The sequence below is a fragment of the Brienomyrus brachyistius genome, chromosome 16, assembly GCF_023856365.1.
Source record: "Brienomyrus brachyistius isolate T26 chromosome 16, BBRACH_0.4, whole genome shotgun sequence".
NCBI classification, from domain to species: domain Eukaryota; kingdom Metazoa; phylum Chordata; class Actinopteri; order Osteoglossiformes; family Mormyridae; genus Brienomyrus; species Brienomyrus brachyistius.
The window spans coordinates 25,376,841-25,393,751 of record NC_064548.1 but is presented as its reverse complement, the minus strand read 5'-3'; the positions used below and the strand labels follow the sequence as shown (position 1 = coordinate 25,393,751).

Genomic DNA, 16,911 nt, shown 5'->3' with positions numbered 1-16,911 from the left:
CACCCCATACTGCCCCAGTCCACACTGGCCTGCCCCACATTGCCTTACGCCAGACTACCCCATTTTACACTGGGCCACTCTGCACTGCCCCAGTCCACACTGGCCCACCGCACATTGCCCCTCCCCACACTTCTTACACCCCATACTGCCCCATTCCACACTGGCCCACCTCACACTGGCAGGGTCAGTTCAGGGCGTCTGGCCACTGCTGTTTGTCTGACGACAGACGCCATCAGTATCAGAGACCCTCCGTCTTCTCTGTAGCACTGGCTCAGATTGCCGGTTCTCTCGGTGTCTGTAATAAAGGTGACTGGCCGTCAGTAATTCTTCATACCGGCTGCCTTTTTGATTCATCACCAGTGTCTCAGACTGTGTCATGAATCTGTATTTTCCATCTCTTTCTGAGAAATTTATCTTTCTGTGTAGAGAGTGAGCCTCTCCTCTGAGGTTCATATTCTAAGGTTTACACCATATTCTAACTCCACGTACATCATGCAGCACGGGGCTTATTTTTCACTGTAGCCAGCAGGAATCCCCGCCCCCCCATGTAGTCCGCTAAAGGCCTCCCATCAGAATGAGGCGCTGCAGAACGCCCACATTTCAAGATGCACCTCTGCCAGCCCAGCGGAGAGCAAAGCTGCCGAGGTCTTGGCCCCCGGCGCTATTTCCACATCCTCGCGAGATTCCGCGAGCTGCCGGTCTGCTTGGCTGAGCTGCTGCTGCACCCCTCACTCCGGTCTGGCCGCGTTGGCTTCACCCTCCCGCGCTACGCTGTGGCCCCCCGCCTGCTGCGGTCTCTGCTCGCCCCAGCATCCTCGAAACCCCCTAGCGCTGCCCCCACAAATCAAATGCATCTCATTAGTTTAGATTAACCGGCAATTTCCAGCGTGGGATTCAGCCCTCGCTTTGCCGAGTCTTTCCCTACAGTCTTCATTCCTATTTTATAAGAGACCTGCTTTTGCATGGCCTCTCTCCTGAAGAATATCTGTGCCATGGTGTTTTCTGTCATTTTTAATCTTTTAAGATTATTTTAATATTTCTGCTTGCCATTTAATGTTACCTGTGTTTCCCCCAGCCTGCTTGCTTCACATCAATGTTGTTCATCTTATTTTGCTGTTATTTTACCTCTAGTCCATGTAGGGTCTGCTCAGCTATGCGCAGTAGTGTCACAGGTCACTGTAACATTTCGAGTTTAAAGAAAGACTCTTCCATCAGAGTAACCTTTGTATTTTCTTCAATAGGACTTTGATAAAAATAGGACAAATTTGTTTAATCTGTTAAATAAACATCCACGTGATTATGAAAACAAGCCAAAACCTAACTGCACACTAAGAGGCAGATTAACAGAGCTCCACCTTTTCTAAAAAGTTACCCCTGATCACCAGCTTAACCAGTTTGTCCTCGTGAAATCGGCAGTGGAGCTTCAGCTCTGAAATGTGATCGCGTCAGACAGAAGGTGGAGGTCCCCGCCCCGTTGCACATCCGCCACATCCCCTGTACGCAGCTGCCGTGCTTTAAGCATACTCAGTTCTCTTACAGTGAATATAAACAGACAATGCCAAACTATTTTCCAATGAATAAAGACAACTGGCCATGAATTTGATGGAAGGTCCTTCAGCATGCTGACTGTTATTCAGTGCCAAGCGCTTCTCTTCAGCTTATATAACTCTAATGTCGCATAGGGTGGAATTATGCTCTACTGGCTCTTAATTTACCACACTGATCACAAAAGGATGTTAATGACGGACTTTGAGCTACATGCATATTTGTTCAGATCCACTGTGGTTGGTACTAAATCTGCCTCTGCAGACCAAGGGCCATTTAACTATGAATGTCACACGATACCAAATAAGTGTAAATAAGTACTTGTTCTGTTTTAAGTACCCCAGGTATTCTACTGTTTAGTCATTTAAAGTTTGAAATGGATACTCATGTATTTGTTTATACTCTGATGATAAATGTTTTATACTTAATGTACTGTGGAACAGTTCTGCTTGATAACTCACTTAGGGGTGCAGGAAATTGCTGTTTTATTTACTAGTATGTTTGATCTATTAGAAGAGTATAAAAGCATAGATCTGCAATCGCAATTCCTCTCTGTATTACGATTCTGACATTTCTTACGCTTTTAACTAAAGTAAAGTAGTTGCTTTTTTGCTTCCGTACTAATTCAGAACTTAGCAATATATTTCTTTGAAAGTTTTTTGTTTATGTGCATGCCTATTGTTTTGTATGTGGTATACTGCATTCAGATTATTTTGTTTTTTTTTGTTTTTTTCCTTCTCACCTATCCACAATGCAATGCTGTCCCCCATGATGCACCTCTGCTTGCTGTTACCTGTATGTTAATACGCTTGAATCCCATTGGCCCACTGCCATCATGTGCTCGCTGCCTGCTATTTAAAGACTCAGTCGACTGCCAAAGCAATGAAGCGACCCCTCGAGGCAACTGTAGATCTGGTACTTTGACCTTTCACCTTTTGCTTTGCATGTAGCTTTTTAATGTACTATAGCAACTCACAGAATTTGATTTGGCTTTTATTTTTAAATCAGTAGGGTTCATCCAGTATTTGTTTACAGAATCATTTGCCATCACAGAGTATAAATTATTAAAACTCAGAAATATTCCAAGTATAATTTTTTGTAACAGATTATTAAAAGTAAATGTAACAATGCCAGCCGTCTTATATTTAAGATCATTTTTAAATTATATGTGTATGAATGAATGTTTCAATTGCTACCTTATAGTTTAATGCCTTGATAGATGTTTACCGTGCAGTTCTTCATCGTCCCTGTGGTTAATTTAACATGGAGTACATCATTGTGGCATTCTCATAGCGAATGTATCCATGTGGAAAGCCAGATGGCATATAGGGGGCGCCATAGTGCTCATCCTAGACAGCGGTGCGCTGTGGGCTGCCCGGCGGCGTGACCCTGTACCCCTGTCACACAGGCCTTCCCGCACGGCATGCTGCAGCCCCTCCCTAAGCGGCCCGCTCTGGAGAAGAGTAACGGCACCAGCGCACTCTTCAGTCCCAGCGTTTTGCACTACCAGCAGGCCCTGGCCAGCGCACAGCTCCAGCAACCTGCCACCTTCTTCCCCACAGGTACGCTCCACCCCCCCCCAAACCCCCTCTGGACTCCCACTCCCCCCCCCCCCCCGTCCCCTCCCCACCGGCATCATGGCCAGTCCTAATGCCCGCTGTGCCATCTCATTCAGCCTGAGCGGTCCCGGTCCGCTGTCACCCGCCGTGCCCTTGTCCTTTAAAGGCTCGGCACACGGCTGTAGTCCTGTCTTCATGTACGCCCAGGAGACGCTGCTAAAAGCACCGGCCAGCTGTAGCTCTGTACGACCCGCAGACCACAGTCCTGAAAGTCAGATTTACCCCAGAGATGTGGCACAACGTCAGTCAGCCAACCCTTATGTGTATATGTGTTAGACTGCCTGGTATTGTGTAAAGTCACTATTGTCATATACAACCTATGTTTTGGGGGGGGGTGACTGTATTTTACATCTCTTGTGACACACGGTTGACCATAAATGATCTTGAAGGTACGCTTGTGTATTTGGACACAAACTGGAGCCCTGTTAGCGTGTAAGTATAGAAGTGCTGCTGGGGATTGTCAAACCCACCTGCTTAAATAGCAACACGAGCTAACAGCTCCGCTAAGCGTCCGGGGTCCTGTGCTTCCCAGACCCTGCCGGCTCCAGCGCTTGATTCCTAGGGGCAAGATCCTTTAAAGGAGCTGTGCACCATTCCTGACAGTTAAATGTGGGTCGTGGGAGTGGGGGGTCATATTATTAGCCTACCAGTCTTACGATATTTTATATATTGATACAATGCGTTGGCCCACTATCTCATCCAGTAATCTAATTTGTAGTGCCTGGCTCCACCCCCCCATGCCTCTAACCCTGTCAGTGCCCTAGCCCTCCCCCCCCAGCCCTCCTGCCCAGCCCTCCTCTGTACCGCCCTATCAGAATGCAGTTGCACCCCCTAATCAGAACGATCGCTAACTCCTGTCTGAAGCTGCCCGCACTCTTCTGTACCGTGTTAAACTCCTATCCTGCCCTCCTCTGCCAGTGCCCCCCCCCTTCCCCACCGTCTTTTATGCCTTGCAGCCAGCCTGTCTCTGTGGCTCGGGTGCACGTCGGCACCTAGCCAGAGAGAGCCTTGCCGAATATAGATTAAGCAGAGCGCATAGAGGTGATGATGAGCTTCTCAGTCTGTAAGGCATGCCAGAACCAGCCTTTCTAACCTGTTTTTTTCCCCCCTCTGTTAACCTCTGTTCACTGTCCACTGCATGATCACACAGGGTCAGTCTTGTGCATGACTCCTGCTACCAGCATTGGTAGGTCTCTCCTTTTCCTTCTGTTTTAAATGAAATGTGAGCACTGCTCTGCGAACGGCTCTTACAGCTGATTTAAAAGGCATGCTTGTCATGCTGCGTTGCCGCCTCGACACATTCTGCTCAGGAATGAATGAGGGCATCCCTGCATGCGGCGCCGATGCGGTCCAGGGGGGTCAGCCTGCACACTGCTCTTCTCTTCTGGGGGTGGGCTCATTTCCCTTACAAACACGTTCCTTTGACCCCTTATCAGGTCATTACATCAGGACAGTGCAGCCCCCTCAGTCTGTTACATGCAGGTTTGGTGCAAAGTAAACGTGTCAAGCTGCTTTTAACTCACCTGTAAGAGGCCGTGATTTCCAGTGATCGGGTTCACCTTGTATCTCTGTGTGTCTCTCTGAACGTCTGTACTGTTCCTGACAAGGCCGGTGTGCCATTTACTTACATTATAATTGTGTCGACCATTATTATGCCATAACTGTGCTTACGACAGACAGACTCGTACTGTAGAGAAAACAAAAAAAAATAGATTACCAGGCTAAAATTACAAGCAATTCTGGGTTTTAATATCAGCTAACTTGCCCTTTGTCGTGCCATGTGAACCAGGAAATTTGATCAGTTTCCCAGAAGAATAATCTTCGCAAATTATTTCTTTGTTATGTTAAATACCATGCATTAGTGGTAGTCTTAGTGTTTTGGGGATGTTGGTTTGTTTAACATTTTATCAGCATTGTTAAAGGATGTTGCATGAAGCAGATGCAAAATTAACCTCTATGGTTGATTGGATGCTTTTTGCAACAAAACCTCTCTGGGAATCACTGATTATATTGTTAAATTTCCTTAATGTGATTGTAATCTGCCTTCCCCTTCTTTTTTGTTTATATCTCCCTGTGCTTCTTTGCTTTGCATTGTGATCGCATGCCATCTGCTGGTCTAACCTAACGATGGCTTGCTGCTCTGTAATATTCACCATGCAAAAAAAAAACCCCCACCCCCCCACTTGTTGCCATGGTTACCATAATGCTCCACCTACCTGTTCATTGCTTCCATGGTTCCCTTCCTGAAAAAGTACCCATGATGTACAGTGCTACGCCTGCTACTGTCTCTGCAGCAACAACTCCTGCCACAAGTGTCCCCTACGCAGCAACAGCACCAGCCAATCAGGTTTGCTCCTTTTAAAGCTTTCTTTCATGAATCCCCGAGCTCTAAATAAGTACTTGCCCAAAAAGAAACTCTAATCTTTAATCTGTAATCTTTATAGCCACTATTATTCTCTTTCATATTCACATGTATCTTGTATTTGGAACATTTGTACCTTAAGATCAGACGTATGTTGTTATTGTATGCTTTTGCAATGACTTATTTAGAGTTCTCACATTTGCAAGAGTAGTTGTGTTGAGTTGCATTATCTCCTTGTTTATTTTGCATGTTTTTTTTTATTTTTGTTTAATGTTAAGTGTCCCTTTTCATCTGCATTAGGAAAATGTCTGTGCTGTTAAAATAAATAAAAAAAACACACAAAGTGGCCGCAGATATACACAGTAGGGCTCAGTACACATCATATGATGTTTATTAGCAACCCCGAAAAAGCAGTTTTCTGTGCTCTGAGTGGCAAAGAGGATGCGTCCGTCTGTGATCCTCATGACGTGCGGATGAAGAGCAAGAGGATGGTCACTAGCTGAGCTCCCGCGAGGCTCCGTTGGACGGACACATGCGGCATTTCAGTCCCCAACTTCATATTCTGTGTCGTGTCTTAGTGGGAATTCTCAGCTGAATATGATGGTCAGACTCAGACAGTGGGCGGGGCAGCAGGAACGGCCCGTGAAGCCTCCTGCCCCACGGCGCTGAGGGACGCTGTGTGTGGGGCTGAATGAGAACAGGGACGTGTCGCTCTGCTACCCGCGCACTCCTGCCAGTTGGCCATTGGTGGAAGCCAGTGCTGTGGCGGGGTCCTTGTAAGGCTGTCCCCTGCTGTGCCTGAGCTCCGCACTTCAGTTTGTGCCCCATGCACTTCGCAGGAGCCAGGGCCACCTCTCCCACCTTTTCTGGGACTCCCACGGCACGCTTTGCCATCTTTTCTAAAAGCATACACCCCCCCACCCATGTAAATGAGCCAGACCAACCTCTCCCCCCCGCCCCCCCCCCCCCCAAACACACTTTGTAACAGTTCCTGTACATATTTCTGCCACCCATCACCATTAACAATGATAATGGTGCATTGCCATGGCGACCTGCTATATGGGCTAAAAAAAAGGCTGCATTTGGGTCATGAGCAGTGGACATGCTGGGGGGTCACATGGCAATCATTTACGGCCCTCTGAAGAGTAACGTGTCGTGGAAACAGCTGCATGGTGGCTGGCTAATAGAGAGTTACTAAGAGACCCATTGATGGTATACAATGAACCATTGTGTGTTCAGAATGAAGTAACATAAATGTGTTTCTTGTGGAGGCCAAAGAGGAGTCATGTGCCTAAAGCAGACCATAATAAGCCTGTTTTAAGGCCGTGCTAAGATCCGCAGGAACAGCCGCTTTTCCTTGATGTAATGCCATCAAATCCATGGGCTAACACAGTATCCTATATATAGGTTTTAGCAGTGACACTGTTTTCCCATTCAACTTTTTAAGTTTCATTATTTTCACTCGTGAGCATTGGGTTAGCGCTCCAGTCCAGCAGCAACATCCCAGGAATAATAGCAGGCAGGGGGTTCTTGTCAGCCGCTTTCTGTCAGAGCCCTGCCAGAAGGGTGAGCGAATGGCTGGGAGACCCCTGTCATTGGGTCCTGGGGCTCGCTGGGGGAGGCTGTGACCCAGCAATCAGCGGCATGATGTCGCCACTGCCTTACGTCAGCGGGTAACTGTCAGCAGTGTCCGCGCTTTGGCAAAATGTCCTCCTTGTGCTATTGTTACTTAGTATGGCCACCTAAGCCTGCCTTCAATGTAGCAGCCTTGCAGAATGCATCAGACCAATAATGATACTCGTCAGCTCTGATAGTCTTTTTATGACCTAAAATCCTGTAAAAATGAGTACAGAGAGGCAGACATGTTCATCTGTTCAGCAGAGCTGTGGGGTTGGGTTCAGTGTCGGAAGCCTCGCTCCTGGCTGGAGGCTCGCTGCGGGTCAGCGTGACACCTTTAGGCCACTAGTGTCATCGCGCCCTGGCCTGTTTTTCTGGCTCTTTCTTGTGCGAGTCAGAGACCTGGAGCTACTCCCTCCTGGCAGCTGTGATGTCAGCTTTCCATGGCTGAACGAGGGGCTTCCTGCAGCAGACCCGGCTGCTGTGATTGATAAGACGGGGCCGTCGCGGTTTTCGGCGTAACAGCGCCGCAGGGTTTCCTGCCAGCATGTACTCCAGAAGAACCAGAGGCCGTGGCACTCGACTTCTGCACCAGTGTGGCAGACATGTCTTTGGGGTAGTGAGGGTAAAACTTACTAAGTATTTATTAAATCCGATGAAGAGACACATTCTTATGTACATTTTTCGCTGCTTGTATGAGGTGAAAATGAAATGACACTGAATAGCCCGTGTTTAGAGTGACGGGAGACAGTGAAGTGACCAGTTGCTGAACAGCAGCACACTGTAGTCCTGACCAGTAAAAACGTGCTGGTGTCTGTTTGGGTTTTTAGCCTGAAAATGGCAGATAACATACAGAGGAAGTGGGTGAGATGGCCACCTAACCGGATTTTCTGAATTTCTCTGTACGCCACAATTCTCCCTCGGCCATTTATTACGGAACGTTGATTTGAGCACGGTGCCCAGTTAAAGGTCAGTTCCCTATAACCTAGAAAAGGCACCATGACCCACATCCTTCTCCTTTTGAGATTTTAGTCCTTCATAGTAGCAAATAAAAAGCACTTTCTGCTGTAATATCATCTGTTGTGGTCAATTCCACCTCTATGTACTGTTTAAAGCAATCGCTTTTTATAAGGCATAATGTCTATACATAATGTCAACCTTTGTTAGTTCATATAAATATGTATAGCGTTATAAATAATTGAATAGGTAAAATGTACTCCATTTTATTAGGCACACCAGCCCATTGAAGCAAATAGCCTGCACCTCCAAACAGGAAATCATGTAGCAGCTACTGGTTACATACCGCAGAGAGACGGGTGGGCTACTGGGTACATACCTCAGAGAGACGGGTGGGCTACTGGGTACGTACCTCAGAGAGACGGGTGGGCTACTGGGTACGTACCTCAGAGAGACAGGGGTGGGCTACTGGGTACGTACCTCAGAGAGACGGGTGGGCTACTGGGTATGTACCTCAGAGAGACGGGTGGGCTACTGGGTACGTACCTCAGAGAGACGGGTGGGCTACTGGGTACGTACCTCAGAGAGACAGGGGTGGGCTACTGGGTACGTACCTCAGAGAGACGGGTGGGCTACTGGGTACGTACCTCAGAGAGACGGGTGGGCTACTGGGTACGTACCTCAGAGAGACGGGTGGGCTACTGGGTACGTACCTCAGAGAGACAGGGGTGGGCTGCTGGGTACGTACCGCAGAGAGACAGGGGTGGGCTACTGGGTACGTACCGCAGAGAGACAGGGGTGGGCTACTGGGTACAAACCGCAGAGAGACAGGTGGGCTACTGGGTACGTACCTCAGAGAGACAGGGGTGGGCTGCTGGGTACGTACCGCAGAGAGACAGGGGTGGGCTACTGGGTACGTACCTCAGAGAGACGGGGGTGGGCTACTGGGTACAAACCGCAGAGAGACAGGGGTGGGCTACTGGGTACAAACCGCAGAGAGACAGGGGTGGGCTACTGGGTACAAACTGCAGAGAGACAGGTGGGCTACTGGGTACATACCTCAGAGAGACAGGGGTGGGCTGCTGGGTACGTACCGCAGAGAGACAGGGGTGGGCTACTGGGTACGTACCTCAGAGAGACGGGGGTGGGCTACTGGGTACAAACCGCAGAGAGACAGGGGTGGGCTACTGGGTACGTACCGCAGAGAGACAGGGGTGGGCTACTGGGTACAAACCGCAGAGAGACAGGTGGGCTACTGGGTACGTACCTCAGAGAGACGGGGGTGGGCTACTGGGTACGTACCTCAGAGAGACGGGGATGGGCTACTGGGTACGTACCTCAGAGAGACGGGGATGGGCTACTGGGTACAAACCGCAGAGAGACAGGGGTGGGCTACTGGGTACGTACCTCAGAGAGACAGGGGTGGGCTACTGGGTACGTACCTCAGAGAGACGGGTGGGCTACTGGGTACGTACCGCAGAGAGACAGGGATGGGCTACTGAGTACGTACCTCAGAGAGACAGGGGTGGGCTACTGGGTACGTACCTCAGAGAGACAGGGGTGGGCTACTGGGTACGTACCTCAGAGAGACAGGTGGGCTACTGGGTACGTACCGCAGAGAGACAGGGGTGGGCTACTGGGTACGTACCTCAGAGAGACGGGTGGGCTACTGGGTACGTACCGCAGAGAGACAGGGATGGGCTACTGGGTACGTACCGCAGAGAGACGGGTGGGCTACTGAGTACGTACCTCAGAGAGACAGGGGTGGGCTACTGGGTACGTACCTCAGAGAGACAGGGGTGGGCTACTGGGTACGTACCTCAGAGAGACGGGTGGGCTACTGGGTACGTACCTCAGAGAGACGGGTGGGCTACTGGGTACGTACCTCAGAGAGACGGGTGGGCTACTGGGTACGTACCTCAGAGAGACAGGGGTGGGCTACTGGGTACGTACCTCAGAGAGACGGGTGGGCTACTGGGTACGTACCGCAGAGAGACGGGTGGGCTACTGGGTACGTACCGCAGAGAGACAGGGGTGGGCTGCTGGGTACGTACCGCAGAGAGACGGGTGGGCTACTGGGTACGTACCGCAGAGAGACAGGGATGGGCTACTGGGTACGTACCGCAGAGAGACAGGGATGGGCTACTGGGTACGTACCTCAGAGAGACGGGTGGGCTACTGGGTACGTACCTCAGAGAGACAGGGGTGGGCTACTGGGTACGTACCTCAGAGAGACGGGTGGGCTACTGGGTACGTACCGCAGAGAGACAGGGATGGGCTACTGAGTACGTACCTCAGAGAGACAGGGGTGGGCTACTGGGTACGTACCTCAGAGAGACAGGGGTGGGCTACTGGGTACGTACCTCAGAGAGACGGGGGTGGGCTGCTGGGTACGTACCGCAGAGAGACGGGTGGGCTGCTGGGTACGTACCGCAGAGAGACAGGGGTGGGCTACTGGGTACGTACCGCAGAGAGACGGGTGGGCTACTGGGTACGTACCGCAGAGAGACAGGGGTAGGCTACTGGGTACGTACCTCAGAGAGACAGGGGTGGGCTACTGGGTACGTACCGCAGAGAGACGGGTGGGCTGCTGGGTACGTACCTCAGAGAGCCAGGGGTAGGCTACTGGGTACGTACCTCAGAGAGATGGGTGGGCTACTGGGTACGTACCACAGAGAAATGGGTGGGATGTTCAATTATTCTCTGGCTAAACATTAAAGCAGCCAAGGCATGTGTGATTTTTAACCTGTTAGGACTGTTGTTGCCAAACGTGGTGGTTCCAGCATCTTAGAAACAGCCGCCCTCCTGGGATTTTCACATGCTGCAGTGTCTCGAGTGTACACTAGGTGGTGCCATAAACAATGAACATCCAGGTAGTGGCAGCTCTGTAGTTGAAAACACTTTGTTGATGTAAGAGGTCAGAGGAGAATGGCCAGATGCATTAATGGTAACGACAAAGCCACAACGGCAAAAAATAACAGCTCAGCACAACAGTAGTGTATAAAAATGTGTCTCTGGTGGCTAATGAGTGCATCTGCATGCGAAATGTAGCCTTAAAGAATGTACTCGTCTGTTTAGTCATCTTAATCGATCATCATTTTCACAGTGATCAATATGCAGCTTAATGGAATAGCACCTGAAGGCCAGTGAAGTTCATTTCTTTTTGTTACTTGTGTTCCCATGGCAGTGATTTTTCTGTTGCCTGATCTCTTGGTCTGACTGGTTAATTGCAGGCCGGAGATGGTACTAGTTGAGTGTGCTGAATGAGTGCCAACTGCACTATATAATGATGGACGAACCGATGTATCATGAACCAATTGTTGTATTTTTTGACCCCAACAGGATGGTGCTCTCTGTTAAAAAAAAAAGGCACAAAGCATGCCGCAAAGCAAACAAAGAGCGCCATCTAGTGGGATGAAAAAATGCAGCGAATGGTTCATGAAGTATCATTTTGTCCATCACTTATGTATATAACTTGACTGCCTGTGTGACGTCCGGCTGTGGTGGACAATTGATAAACGTAACAAGGAAGTGAATCACAAAAGACAAAAGGATTTCCCCACAGTGCAGCATTTTAAATCACATTTGTGTCATCAACCCTGTACTGTCAGAGTTTCTGGGTGCCATTGTGCTGGCTTCCCATGGCACGAAAAAGCAACAGTCTTCTTCCTGTTAATGTCAAAGCAGGAAGCAGATGGTCAGCGCTGCCCCTAAACTCAGTGCCTCGGCAGCTTGGCAGAAATTAACCCTTGTCCCTCTCTAACCCATTGTCATTTTCATTCTGCACAGCCTGTCCTCAGACTATAGGTTACCTCTGGTTTAAATGAGTTCCTCATCACCGAGTATCTTGTTGTCTTGTATGGCACCTAATTCCTGGAATTCCTTTACTTCTACAACTGACAAGACTTTAAGGCCTGATTTTGCAGTCTTTTTTTCTGTACTCACCAGTGAGACTTGATCCTCGTCTTGCTTGCAGCTGGCAGCGTAAACAATAAGCTGCTGCTCTTACACTTTCTTTTGGAGGTTTAGCTCTCTATATTGCAGAAGCTTTATATCTTTCTCCTTCTCTTTGCATATTACCGCCTTATTGCCAGTATTATCTACACATTATATCTCCTCTGGCTTTCTCGGAGTAGCTCTGCTTGCTCGATTACTTGCCCTCTTGAGCAATCAGATGGTTTATCCTTTACCCCTCCCCTGCCCTCTCTACTGATTGCTGTCCCAGTTCTAGCCATGAGGCATCAGAGACACAAATCTACGAGCGGCGGTTGCTCCTTCTGTCCTCCTCTGTTCCTACATGCCTCCCCTCACTGTCCGCAGACAGATTTCTCCCAAACGGGGCCAGTCGCGTCTCTCCCAACCAGGAGACGAGGCAGGCGTACCTATTACCATCACAGTTTTGAGTTGCATCTCATATCATGGCACCCCTCCTGTTGCCCGCCCTTGTTGCCCCGCGAACCTCCACGGGATCACATGCCACACCGCCCTTCTCCCCGGCTGCCACCGTGACTAATTTCCCTCTCCCGGTGTCTTGCTTCTCCAACACAGATCATCCTGAAGTAACGATCCAGAAAGGAGCGGATTGTCCAGATGCTGCACTAAGAAGCTCGAGACAGTCCTTCTGTAAATACTACCTTTCATCTTCACTAGAGCTACAGCAACCTGCATGCTAAGCGTATAACAAATAAGGATGAATCATTAACTGTAACATTGAGTGCTGTTGTAATATATACAAATAATGTATATGTATTGCTAGGAAAATTATCGACATGTAAATGATACAGTCAAAAAAGATGATGTACATACATTATATGGATGAAGGTGAAAATTCATCTTAATGATTGTTTGCAGATGTTCTCTAAATATTGTGGGATACATTCTTATTTGGGGGTTGTTTTTAAAACTCTGCACAAACTTCATCCTTGGGAAACACCTGATTTGCACTGTCGGGGAAAGAAAGAAAAAAATATTTTTAAAAAGTGCTTAGTGTTAAGCTGCAGATGGTTTTGAACAGGAAAAACAAGGACCGTAATGCCCTTTGTGGTGAAGTCCTAGATGTTCATTCGTTGCACTTGACTCGTGAGTCAGGCTGAAGGGATAGAGCACTCCTTTCATTCTTATTTCTTAAAACCCTGAATGTCATAGTAGATACCCTGGTATTTATCTGGTGGTTGGCTGCTTTACTGTGGTGTCACTGCTCCCCCTCCTGGCTCCTTTATGCTCCTGCAAGAGGCGGCGAAGGTATTTCCCGTACCTCTCCTCAGCAGAGCTGCGCTACTGCTAGCCACCACTGGAGTGCGCACTGCCAAATAAAAGCTGAAGAGCGAGTCTGAGACATGCTGATGGTGGGCACCGGCTCGTAAATTGCTCCCCCCCCCCCCCCCCCCGATGTCATTTCGCCTAAGCTACAACAGGCCTGCGTCACAGCTTTGGAAGAGCATCTCCTTGAGCCAAAAAAGTGTTTTATTTTTTTAAGGGATGAGGTGGTATCGTGGCCATCAGCAGGTGGTTTGCCTCCAGTATTGTGCCAAGGGCTTAGCCGAGCCGGAGAGCTGGTGAGACGCCAAGCTACTCGTGTCCGTCTCGATGTCTGCAGGCAGACTGGAATAAGCATACCGCCAAACAGTAGACTGGGATACCGGTGTCTGGTGTGCCGTGGGCCTCTGTGGGAGGGGTGCCTAGCCTAAGCGCCGGAGCTATGGGGCAGTGACACGAACTACAGGGCCAGGCTCACTTAAGGTGCATCAGATGGTTCCTGTCAAGCAGGACGGCTTCCGTCGGGGGAGAGAAGCCGCCGGAGACGGCGGCCGCTCTTCTGCTGTCTGCGATAACGCTGCTCCGTCTCAGAAAGCGTAGAAGTGCCTAAAAAGTTACACACGACAAGCGTGTCAAAGACTATTTGCCGAAAAAAAATGTGCGAGAGAGTGTAAAGGAATATCACGAGTCTCTTAAGATATTAAAAACAGAACCTTATGTACGCGTCACACTTCATTCAGTTTCACGGTTAAAGGCACACTGATGCGTTTTCATGTTATTACCAATGATACAATAATTATCGCAACCTGCAAGTCTGTAGGAAACGAATGGAGACCCACTTGGGCTGGATGTTTCGTAACACACCGGTGGTTCGCATTATGTTCTACATGTAGTTTACATGGCAGAAGTGACTGAAAGCAGCGAGTGAGTACAGGACGTGTCTAGTTATGCATTTAATGCTTGTAATTCATTCGTGTCTTAGTGTTAACCGTCATTGCAATGTATTCAAAACAAATGTAGCTCGTTTTGTGTAATGACCATTAGAGTATTTCAGTTCAGCGTATCACAGTAACAGTCTATCGTCTTAATGACCTGATGGTCTAACATTTAATCACGAACACATAGTCCAACTACCATATTATTACCTAATATATTTTGTAAATTTTAACCTCAAGTCACATTCAGTACTGTCTAAGACAAATAACATCACATTACAGCCCTTATATCCCGCTTTTCTTTTCTGAGTGTGTGTGTGAGTGTGTGTGTGTAAAAGAAGAAAATCCTATCAGAATCATGATATATTTTCATGGTGCTTGATTAACACAGACAATCCACAGTGAGGCTCCTTTAGTTCAGCATATATACGGCACTATTCTGGTTTTTTCCCCACTTTTAAGTGCAAGATATTTTTTTCTTCTTCTTCACAAAAGTTACAGTTTTAATGTAATTTTTGATGTGGAAAGTGATTAAATATATTTTGTCATGATTTTTTTTTTGTTAAATATTAGTAATAGAATGATGTTGTAACCTATTATATTTTAAACTGAATGTAATTTATTAAGATGTGCTTTGTTCTGCTGGTGGTTCCTCAAAAGGCCAGTCCTGTTCGATCAGCCAGTGAGACGTCTGTCTGTAATCAGAGAGGGAATGTGAGAGCTACCAATCAGAAGCTCCGGGTCTTTTTCCCGTCACCCCGCCTTGCCACCAACACAGGACAGCGCATTACAGTATGAGCAAGGCTTTAGAATTGCTTGTATTATATAAAAAATGTTTATTGTATAGGTAACATTTTACCAAAAAACAAGGAAAAATTTAAAAAGACGTACTTTTCACTGTAGTATGGTAGTATTTCATAACAATATTAAGTTGTTGCCGTGGCAACTTATAGTTGCAATGACTAAAGTCCTGTATTTTTGTAAATGATGTTATTGTTAAGTTGACCTTTTTCCTAGTACACTGTACCACAATAGATTGTATAACAGATATCAGAACATTTCCTACGTTATGTCAAGACTATATACAGTAATAATTTGAGTAGCATTTAATCTCTTCTTTATCAATATATATTTCTTTTCATTTATGAAGCTAAGTAAGATCTTACCAATGACATTTAGTATGAAAATGTATCTTAGGTAATATTCTGTCCCACCTACAAAATAGCCAAGCAGAGAATCTCTCTCTTACTCGTGTAGTAATGTTATAAGGAATCGCTGGCGCCATAACAACCAGCAGAAACGAATAATCACGTGAAAGTAGTGTTTGACAGTTTCACTGGCGTTTAGGTTTGCACTATGTTCCAATGATGATATAATTATTGTATATTGTGTAGGGTATGGCAAAGTTGACATTGAGATTTTGTTAATACTGTAACTGTTATCACTTGTTACCTGTTACTATCAGTGAATCTGTCTCCGGTTGACATCTTTCTCGATAAATCTTCACAAACTGAATGCTTATTTCAATAAGAATTGTGTTGAATGTCACTAATAATACAAAGATGTGTCTGAGGCAACCGTAAGCTTGTCTCCAGTCATTACAAAATAACAAAATGTTTTGAATGCAGAGTAAAAATGTACTGACGCTGAATGATTTGATGGTGAGAGAAATGATTAAGCACTTTCTGAGCAGACAGTGAACTGCTCAGACCTGGCTTATCGGTAAACTTTGCCTTACCTTTAGTGTATTGTTCTTAAGATTTCATGTTTCAGAGTTCTTAAACTATAATGGGTTGTACATGGTCTACTGAAATTACTCCTTCATTCATGGTGCATTAGCCTTTTGGGTGCAAGGCCTAAATGGTGGATGGCTGTGAAGCAAGAAGCCGTTCAGTATCACGTTCCTTCAGGGTGAGGAGCCTGATGGTGAAGCAACTATGGCCTGTGTGTCACACAAAACATGCAAAAGTACTGCGGGTGTAATATTTCAACTGCTGTGTCACTTGATTCCATCTGTAATACAGTAGTCCATCTACATGGCAAAGAGAAAGAAAGGCAAAAATGTTAAAGGAGCCCTTTTTGGATTCTATTAGTTTTATGTAACCATTTTTACATGTTTTATTTGTGCATATATTATATAGTTAAAATGTTTTGGTTCTTGCAAAAATGGTGTAAAACCTATTAAGACAAAACAAATAAAAATACAATAATACAAGGCTGTCGAGGGTCTGGTGACATTCTTGATGATCAGCTTTCCCAGCGAGGTTAGAATATCGGATTACTTTAAACTACAAGGGGGCTGTAATTGTCATCGCTGAGGCACCCTCACTGCTGAAGACCGAACAGGCACTGTGCCAAGAGCAAAACGGACAGGAGGGTCGGTAGGTGCAAAGCTTCAGCGAAAGCACACAAAAATGGCCTTTGGGCACCATCACACGCATTCACTCCGACCACCGGTATGTGTCGACTACAGGGATTATCACCCATCAAAGTCAATGAATCATTTCCGCGTCACATTTACATACTTACAAACGTAAGGTAAGTATAGTTTTGTACAAGTTCTGGTGTTTTACATATGTGCTGAAACACACAAGTGTATTATTAAAAGCTAAAATAATGC

General features: G+C 47.1%; 2 protein-coding genes across 27 annotated transcripts in view; both read left to right on the top strand.

Moving 5' to 3' along the window:
• Nucleotides 1-16,506, top strand: part of mbnl2 (muscleblind-like splicing regulator 2) — a 58,370-nt gene extending 41,864 nt beyond the window's left edge. For 6 of the 14 annotated variants that reach the window (XM_048979974.1, XM_048979971.1, XM_048979970.1 and 3 more), the window contains exons 6-10: nt 2,407-2,460; nt 2,954-3,107; nt 4,315-4,350; nt 5,417-5,511; nt 12,649-16,506. In XM_048979974.1, coding sequence (XP_048835931.1) covers nt 2,407-2,460; nt 2,954-3,107; nt 4,315-4,350; nt 5,417-5,511; nt 12,649-12,663 — 354 coding nt within the window. In that variant the 3' untranslated portion in view covers nt 12,664-16,506. The remainder of the gene's footprint in view (nt 1-2,406; nt 2,461-2,953; nt 3,108-4,314; nt 4,351-5,416; nt 5,512-12,648) is intronic. The other 8 variants (XM_048979977.1, XM_048979981.1, XM_048979976.1 and 5 more) reach the window with 8 other exon arrangements.
• On the top strand, nt 5,518-12,642 carry LOC125710358 (uncharacterized). 13 transcript variants are annotated; one of them, XM_048979959.1, is made up of 4 exons: nt 5,518-9,244; nt 9,348-9,693; nt 9,863-9,932; nt 10,133-12,642. In XM_048979959.1, the coding sequence occupies exons 1-4, from the start codon at nt 8,608-8,610 to the stop codon at nt 10,616-10,618; spliced, it is 1,539 nt and encodes a 512-aa protein (XP_048835916.1). In that variant the 5' UTR covers nt 5,518-8,607; the 3' UTR covers nt 10,619-12,642. The 13 variants fall into 13 exon arrangements, with proteins under 13 accessions (XP_048835916.1, XP_048835923.1, XP_048835922.1 ...); XM_048979966.1 differs by lacking the exon at nt 9,863-9,932 and having other exon boundaries at nt 5,518-9,036; nt 9,348-9,555; nt 10,442-12,642; XM_048979965.1 differs by lacking the exon at nt 9,863-9,932 and having other exon boundaries at nt 9,348-9,555; nt 10,442-12,642.
• Nucleotides 16,507-16,911: the final 405 nt, after the last annotated feature.

What these genes read in the sequence shown, in the direction of transcription:
- LOC125710358 (XM_048979953.1), top strand. Translation starts at nt 8,608, where the DNA reads ATGTACCTCAGAGAGACGGGTGGGCTACTGGGTACGTACCTCAGAGAG. An exon ending in TACGTACCTCAGAGAGACAG is followed by an intron (nt 9,694 to 9,897) that starts GTGGGCTACTGG and finishes TCAGAGAGACAG; the next exon opens with GGGTGGGCTACTGGGTACGT.